The following is an 8,778-nucleotide window of genomic DNA, read 5'->3' on the forward strand; positions in this document are numbered from 1 at the left end:
TAAAGTGGTAATTCTTCTCCTCTTTTATCAATGTGGGACAACCCTCCTACAAAAACAACGATACTAACTAATGAAAATAAATAAAAAATTTGTACGTTTGTTACTGCTCCTTTAACAATCTAGATAGCTTTAGAATTCTGTCACCTTTAGAATTTGATTCCTTCTCTCTTTTCATTAGTAACGATCTACATTATTATATTGCTCGGGATCTTTCTTAAAACTTGGACTCTTTATAATCGCTCGAAAAAAGCTTCCTTTATTAATATAGATAGATATATGTATTGAGATTGATGATTAATACAATTTATGCTATATACTCCGTACAATTCAATGTAGAACACCAATAGGCAAGACCAATGTTGATCAATGTAGAACACAAATATCGTTTGTTGTATGAATTTGTGATGTTAGTATGATTCGCTGGACTTTATTGAAAGAGTGGTTGCGGGTAAGGTGACATTTTTCAATTCAAAATTGAAGATGGCAATCGGGCACGTCAAGTGGGGTTTGGGTCTGCTCAAACCGAGTCGAGTCATTTTGGTTCAGTTCAATATTGTGTCAGGCTACCCTTTCGGGTAAAGTCGGATTTGGGTTGGGTCATTCCATGTCAATTGATGTATTGGGCAGGGTCATTATTGGATCTAGTTTTCGACCATTATTTGGTTAAAATGACTTTGTTTAGTAAGTCAAACGTATCAAGTTAAACATTAAATCGCTTTCATTTTATCAATATTAAGCTTAATAATTGTCGAGTCATCAATCTTATCAGATTACTAGCAGGTCAGGTTCATATCAAGTTGAGTCGAACTTCATATTCGAGTTGCTGATCACTAGATTTTATTGGGTGTCAGGTCACAAAGGGGTGGTTAATTTCGGATTATGCCAAATCGAGTTTAACGGATCAGCTCAAATTTGTCAAGTCGAGTCAAATTTGTCACCTCTGCCCAAAAGTCTCTACCAATTTCACGAGCTTTACCTCTACTCCGTCCACCTTCATATCCAGGCCCATCGTTAAGTAGACCCGTGCCGTTAATATCAACTTACGCCTACTAAAAAATTACATAAAAATTAGGGTTTTATCGTCTCTATAATCGATCAAACAACAAAAAATCCCTCTTTCAATTTTTCTCGGATCGAAAAATGGCCCCAGCTCTCCCCCAATTCTACAGTGGCACTAGCAGTCTAGCCATGGTTAATTTCACCTTTTTTACCTTTCTTATTTCTTTCCCAATTTCAATTTTTTTTGGTGATTATGTTGATTTTTGTAAGAATTTCTGCAGTTTGATTGATTATTTTTGGGGTTGAATGTTTGTAGGTTGGTCGTGTGTCCGCCTTTTCCGCAGGGCTAGTTTACGGAAATATGAAGCTCAAATTTCTTAAGGTTGATTATATTTCCCCCTTTTGAATTTATTGTTTGATCTAGATTTTGTTCAATGTTTTTGATGATTTTTAATATTTTGGTTTGGTAGTGTTTATTTGTTTTATGGCCTGCGAATCCCTGCGATCAATGTGGCTAATTAATCTACTCCCCTCGTCTCAATCATTGGTTTGGCTTTGATTAAAATTTAAAATACCGCTTATGAAAATAAAAAGGTAAACAAATGATTGGGGGCGGAGGAAAGTATTTTTCAATGGTTTCATGAGAAATGTTATTGATGTAAGTAATTCCATGATTGGGGAAAGGAAAATTTTACTTTGATCAATTATTTTTCTAGTTAGATTGTTGTTGAAATTTCTTGTACTTGATCATATGTGAATCGGGGGTGTAATATCTAGGACGGATTATTTCTAGTGTGATCTGAGAAGCATATTTTTTATCTGTTGAGAAAGGTTTAGCAAGGTCTACTCATATAAGTACTCCTAATGACACGGGCTTATATGCTGCGCCCTGGCTACATATCCCGTGGCATTAGTTCTATGGTGGTGAATTGGTGATACATTGTTTCAATGTATAGATAGATGACGGAGTACCTACAGATTATGGCTGCGTACATAACTACATATGAGCGGTAGACCTAAGTGTGGTACATGGCTCCTATTGTGATTTGTCGGAGTAAGGATAATTTATCGCCTCATTAATTATGATTGCAATCTCGGTCTTGGGGTTTAAGGGCTATGTGGTGTGGCCATTGAAATGACAGAAGTCTACTGATATGCAAGAATGTGGGAAATTGAAAGGTTACTGTCTTGTATAATTGTTATGGATTTTCTGATTAATATGGGTTTCACAGTGTTGATGCGCTTGTTCCAGTTGGCCACTGTAAGATGAGTGAGTGAGTGAGTGAGTGACATTCATGTTTAACTCAATGACTTAGAGCGGGGTCAAAACTGTAGGCCGGTTAATTTTAAGACAGTTCATGCGAGGAGACTGAGTTTCAGTTGAGAATTATAAAGGGGAAGGGGGATTTGAACCTACCAGCTATCATTCACATGACCTCAGTTTTTACCAGTAGCTATGTTACTCAGACTCGTCGGAATGCCGAGTATCGGACAGAGTACTCAGATGGAGTATGAAGAGTCGGAGTAACCTACACCATTAGGGCATACTTCAGTGATATTTGTAGTGTTAAATTAGATGCTTCTTCAATGCTATTCCGTATAAATTTATCGTATTGTACTCGAATTGTAGTCTTTATTTTTCACATTGAGTGATGACTTTTTTTTTACGTCTTTGTAACTAACCCGTTTTTATGAATACTGCTTGCAAACATCTAAACTTAAAATGTGGGTTTATCAGATGAAATCCAAGTCCGAGAAGAAAGCTGAAGCCAAGGCGGCACACCAGTCCGAGAAGAAAGCTGAAGCCAACGCGGCACACCACTAATGCAAAGAGAGGTGATACTGAGGAAGAATTGCATGGAGTAACTTCTCTGAGTTTTCAGTACCTGAAATGTTTTTTTTAGATCTCATGTCCCGTTATTGATAGTTTTTGTTTACTCGGCAAATTATTATTCATAATACAGATTCCATAGTTGCTGCACAAATTGAAAATAATCGCAGCTTAATGGTTCCGCTACTTTAGGCCTTAATGTAGCTCTAAAGTCTAAAGTACGATACTGCATGCTTCATCATGTCATATTTTCCACAAGTACCCATTTTTGAAACCAAAAGATCTCTTTTTGTTTCTGCTTTTTTCCCCCATTTGCCTGCAAATTTCATTATCACCTGAATCGATCAAGATATGTGATGTCCCTGCTGTGGGTAAAGAATCATCAACCTTGAGAAGCATCAGGGGCAAAGGGGGATAAACCGTTGTACGCCAGAAAGCTTTGGGATTCGACTTGATCATTCACAAGGCATGTAACAAGCTTGTGTTGGTCAAATCAATGGTTTAGGCCGGGTGTCGAGTCAAGTATAATAGTAGACGGGGATTTGATTTGCACCCTACTGTTTCTTTAGACAGGATTATTGCAGGCTTGGGTCTAAGGATCTCAAGTTTAACATGAACTTTGTTATATATAGACAGGCGGATAATTGGTTTATTATGGGTTAACTAGTCAAGCCGTCGTAAATTTCTAAACTTGCATGATGAAATAGTTGTTATTAATTTCTATGGACGACTCTAGTTTCTCCCTCTAAGCCGTAACATCATTGGTCATGGGTAAAGTTATTGAGAGGCATGCGAAATCTGTTTAAACATCAAATTTGTCGTTGTGGCTCCCAAGCTGATGCATTAATGCCAAACATTGTGTATAAACTAAACAAAAATAATACAAAGAAATGACAGATGTAATTGCTAGCTGATTCAAACTTTAAAAACTTAAGAAGATTACAATCCTAACTAATCAAACAAGTAAACTTGGTTCTCTAGACAAACCGGACAACAGTCAATACTTGGCAGTAGGAAGCTCTTCATAAGCAGCAACCATGCATATCCAACTAATTGACAAGTTCCAAAGTGAACAATTTCGTTTACTTCAAAGACTGATCACCAGAAATCAGTGCCTGGTCAAGTTTCTCGGCGCCAGTGAACTCGACTTACATTGCATCAACCGAACAAACGTAGATCAGTGTTGCAAACCTCAAAGCTACAGGAAATGTGATTTGGAAGCTAATGCGTCACTTGCATCACATTTGGTTTCTGTTAAATATTGCCATGACAAAGAAAATATGGGCAAAGATCAAACCAACAAGAAAACTAAGCGCTGTAGATTACCGAGACTCAACAAATCAAGTTACCATTGTAAAACTTTCTAGGCGAAGGTTAAAACATAAGACTCAACCCTCTCGATCACAGTCGAGCCTGTAGTCAGCATGAAATCGTCACAATTAAAGATTTTCAAATTCTTAGAAGTGAGTACTAGGGATGGTCAAACATTTTGGCATCATTACTCCCACTTTATTCCACTCTCTTAGAAAATGGAGACGATCTTACTTGTAACCTATGCCTTATACACACCTCTAAAGCAAGTATCTGCTGTTTTTTTTCCTCCTGAAAATTCATTGACAGGACAGTACAAAACTACAAATCTCCTTTACGGAATATTTCTTTTTTACTCCATTTCTTTGTTGCGAGGTGAGAGTCTTGAGACCAATGTCAAGGATTGTTCTTTAGTCAGATAACCATCATATAGCAACAAGATGTAACTACCCGAGAGAGTGGAACACATCATCATCAACCGCATTACTAGCCTTGCTTTTTTCTTTATAAATCAAGCAATGCACATAAAATACTGAGGATATTATGAGAGGCCTTACAGAGGTCGCAAAGGAGTAAAATGAAGTATCACATCATTTGTGTAACTTCTATCGCACATAAATAACGCCTTCATCAGTGTCATTTTCCCCCCAGTTATCATCATCGTCATCATCAAGTGAGTTGGCCGTTTCTTCCTTCTCTTCTGGAAAATCCTCATCTTTTTGGTCATTATCATTCTTGATCTTGTCCAATATTGCAATAACCTGAATAATAATTGGAAAGGCACAAAAACTCGTCATATTGGGCCCTCATTCAATCCAAATCAACAAATCACAGGTGGAATACAACAAAATGCAGCAAACTAAACTATAAATTGCTATCAGACAATAGCATCATCAGAAATTGTTACAATTCATTTAGAACTAGATACTCTTAGTTATCGTTAGAATTCGATTATGGCAAAAAAAAAAAAAAATATGGAACATCCTCAATGATGTTAGATACTAAGCTTTACCCATGGTCTATCAGGTTTGTAAACTTGTGAAGTTATAATCGCTATCAATTAGCAACCAAGTTCACATTATGATAGCTCCACATGGTGTTAGGAAAAAGAACTTAGCTAACATTTTAGCGGAAATATTTCATTAGTAAGAACCTGAGAACAAGGGACATTTTCTCCATATAATTGAAACCAAATCATTAATCAATAGTCCTTGAGAATTTTGTAGGATTCATCAACTTGACATCTTAACACATACTTGGATTTCAAAATTTCACCAATTTAGACATGTTAACACATTTCTTACATGATCTCTATAACTAGTTTGACAAGCTATGTCTAGAAGACTGAAGGAAGTGCAGTGGATTCCATACTTCAACATGAAAACCACATTTCCGCCAGTGGTTTTTCTTTGTCGACACAAGGACATAAATAGTACTCCGTATTTAGCAGGAACAAAAGATTTACAAGGAACCTTCTATTCTATCTACATTATATAGCAAACATACAGAAAAGCAGAACATAATGCAAATGAAAGTATGAAGAACTGAGTTATTTACCCTGCTTCCGCGCTCTAAAGATTCATCTTCAATAAATCGGATTTCAGGGGTAATCCTGAGCTTCATTCGCTTTCCGAGTTTACCTCTTACATATTTGGTCTTGGCCTTTAAACCCGAAAGAGCCACTTCTCGCCCTCTATCATCCCCGAAAATCGACACATACACTTTCACCACCTATACACAACAATTGACAATACACATCAACTCTAAGCCTCTACCTTTTAAACATGATGAATTTCACATTCTCCACAAAACCCAACTTCAAACCAATTCAAACTTTATCATCTCAAATCCTTAACAACAACAACAAACCCACTCAATTCAATTGAGAATCATAAAAAACTTAACCTTTTTAGTTTATACATAGAACATTGCATTTCCAATTCCAAATGTAGCCAAACACTCAGAGGATTCTGATAGAATAAAGCAAAATAACTCACTCAAATGACTGTTTTTCGAAACAATTTTCATTTTGGATCATTCAAAAACCGTCACAGTGGTACAGTTAGACAACATCCAACCGGGGTAATGTTATTATATTACCTCCGTCACAACCATTTGTTTATCATTAATTAAAATACCCCTCTCGAAAAAAGTGAACAAATGACTAAGCAATACCTCAACAACAACAACAACATTACCCAGTGACTCAATGGCTCCCGCAGCCTTACCCTTGTGTTAGCAACACAAAGAGGCTGTTTCCGAATGACCCAAGATGAAAATTGCGTCGAGAACTACATTGAAGGACCGCTACTTCACAAAAGAAAGAAGCACAGCTTCTTTAGTGAGCCATTTTGATTTATTCCATTATAATCCATAACCAAAGAGTAATGAGTCTTTGGCTCCATTGAAAATATGGAAAAGACTAAGCAATACCTATTTGAAAAAAATCATTGCACTACCAATTCAAAACCTCCGGGAGGACCGTCTATTCTTTATAATATTCTATTTGGTGGATTGGCTTTAAGTGTAAGGAGGACGGTCCTCCAAAGGACACAAGAATTTTTCAACAAAACCCAATTCAGCAAAATGCCATAAACTACACCAAACAAATAAAATATCACAAATACAAATTCTTATTTAAGACGGTTGCAAACGCGAAACAAACCTGAAGGTCAGCGGAAACCTCAACATCACTAATAGTAGTAACAGAAGAAAGATAACGGTCAGCACCAAGGGCAGCTTCAGGGAGAACAGCATACTGTAAATTCTTATCAGTAATCAACATATCAGATAATTCCCTCCTAATTTGTTTAGCAACCATTGCTACTCTCCTTGGATTTGCCATACATTTTATTAATATTCTATTACTATTGGTTTTAATTGGGTGTAACTCAGGTACACTGTAAGAAGGATACATCTTCACCCTTGATTTTATCATCAACTCTGATGATGATGATGATGATGATGATGGGATTGAGAGGTGATAGCATGGGAGCTTGTGGAGGAGAACAAGGTGACTCATTTTCTTCTTTTTTTTGGGGGTTTTGTTTATGGTTTTTTTTTTTGTTCAAGTTTTGTTGGTGTTCATGTTTTTTTTTTGCAATTTTCTTGGGTGGACTTTGGTGGATAAAGTTTGGGCTTGGATTTGTGTCAGGCCCATATGTTTCCATAGCCCAGCTAAAAATCATGTTAGGCCATGTGAGAAATACGGGTGTTAATAGACAGCTCGTAAGCTACTCGAGATCGGTTCGGTCAAAACTCGGCTCGTGCGAGCTTGGTTTGGACTCAACTCGAGAGCTTAACGAGACAAGCCGAGCAAAGGCTCACTCGACTCGAAAAGCTCGCGACCGGCTCGAACTTGTGTGATTACATAATATATTGCTCATATTTTATAAAAATATTTTATCATGATTATATTTTTGTATCAGACATATTAAATGTCTCGCCGATTTGACAAATATTTTTATATATAAATTTCGAGCCTTGTTATTGAAAATATCAAAATAAAAAAATAAAAAAGTAAACTGTTTTATAGCTCGGTTTGGGCTCGAGTTTGGCTCGAGCTCGCGTTAAAGCTCGCAAGCTTTATAACGAACACATTTTTTCAAGTTCGGGTAAGCTCAAGATCGGCTCGTGCTCAATTTTTGGTTCTTGAGCACTAGCCGAGCAAGGCCAAGCTCGGGAGCTTGACTCGGCTCGTTAACACCCCTAGTGAGAAAGGTATGGATGTCAAAATTGAGCCCATTGAACTTGTTCTGTTCTTACCTTTGTCATCAAAAACAAATTATGTTGGGCCATGAATGTACAAAAGCTAAAATAGGGTGTTATCAAAGTGTCGTCGACAAATTACTTCAAATCATCAACAATTTTAAAAACTTACTTAAAATATCTCTTGTATTTGTCCATTGAATTTACTAGTGTTGCTTCGAACGACGATCACGAGGGTCTCGCTGACCGGGCAGCGAGCCGGAGCCTTGATGGGTTAGGGACTTAGGGTAAATACTCTGTCTCACACACTTATTATTTTTTTTCTTTTTTTCAGAGTGCAAAAGATTGCATGCATAAGCTATTGACTTCACTAAGACTAATCGTATTAAGATTTCTAGGACTGTGGCTAAGAGAAAAATAATGACAAATAGTAACTAAAGTATTGATTAGTCGGATAATGGTTCCTGCATCTTGAATAACAGCAAGTCTTGTTATAGACGGTATATCCGTCTATAGCAACAGACGGGTCAAATACCCTTAAAATGGTGACATTTTTAGGCCCCACCACACAAGTTACTGTTTGTGTTATGCGTAATGTGGTATGTTGTTTGACCCGTCTTTAGTCATAGACGGATAATTGCCGTCTATAATGAGATTTTGTGCCTGAATAATATCCCCAAAACCACTGACTTCGAGGACCAAGTTGAGGACCATTCACTTATGAGACAAAAAGAATAAATTTTAAATGTAAAATAACACAACTGCTTATTATTATGCTTCTAGTTATTGATGGGTCAGACTAATACGGAGTATTATTTATGATAGTCTTATACGGAATAAGTTGTTGTAACAAAATTATATGTATATTTATTAGTAAATTAAAGGAATTCGTCTTAGATTTAACAAATATGTTTCAAAGCTTTCGTGAA

The 8,778-nt window shown here is 36.7% G+C and overlaps 1 protein-coding gene and 1 long non-coding RNA gene across 3 annotated transcripts; one reads left to right on the plus strand and one right to left on the minus strand.

Annotated features, from left to right (window-relative positions):
- Window positions 1-1,042: 1,042 nt before the first annotated feature.
- LOC141599388 (uncharacterized) lies at window positions 1,043-3,110 on the plus strand. Its single transcript, XR_012523819.1, has 3 exons — window positions 1,043-1,191; window positions 1,316-1,381; window positions 2,738-3,110. It is a non-coding gene; the product is annotated as an uncharacterized LOC141599388 (long non-coding RNA).
- Window positions 3,111-3,637: 527 nt separating this feature from the next.
- On the minus strand, window positions 3,638-7,214 carry LOC141599387 (putative ribosome-binding factor A, chloroplastic). Of its 2 annotated transcripts, none has more exons than XR_012523818.1 (4): window positions 6,807-7,214; window positions 5,699-5,872; window positions 4,514-4,902; window positions 3,638-4,300 (listed from the first exon to the last, which is right to left on the minus strand). XR_012523818.1 is itself a non-coding variant. In XM_074419375.1 (4 exons), the coding sequence occupies exons 1-3, from the start codon at window positions 7,161-7,163 to the stop codon at window positions 4,747-4,749; spliced, it is 687 nt and encodes a 228-aa protein (XP_074275476.1). In that variant the 5' UTR covers window positions 7,164-7,214; the 3' UTR covers window positions 3,638-4,081; window positions 4,699-4,746. The 2 variants fall into 2 exon arrangements, 1 of the variants encoding a protein (XP_074275476.1); XM_074419375.1 differs by having other exon boundaries at window positions 3,638-4,081; window positions 4,699-4,902.
- Window positions 7,215-8,778: the final 1,564 nt, after the last annotated feature.

The sequence above is a fragment of the Silene latifolia genome, chromosome 9 (genome assembly GCF_048544455.1).
Source record: "Silene latifolia isolate original U9 population chromosome 9, ASM4854445v1, whole genome shotgun sequence".
Classification (NCBI taxonomy): Eukaryota; Viridiplantae; Streptophyta; class Magnoliopsida; order Caryophyllales; family Caryophyllaceae; genus Silene; species Silene latifolia.

Excerpts from the sequence above, each read along its gene's own strand:
- LOC141599387 (XM_074419375.1), bottom strand. The coding sequence starts at position 7,163 with ATGAGTCACCTTGTTCTCCTCCACAAGCTCCCATGCTATCACCTCTCA. Across the intron at positions 5,873-6,806 it reads AGGTTTCCGCTGACCTTCAG|GTGGTGAAAGTGTATGTGTC; the intron begins GTTTGTTTCGCG and ends TGTTGTGTATAG. Across the intron at positions 4,903-5,698 it reads CTTTAGAGCGCGGAAGCAGG|GTTATTGCAATATTGGACAA; the intron begins GTAAATAACTCA and ends ATTATTATTCAG.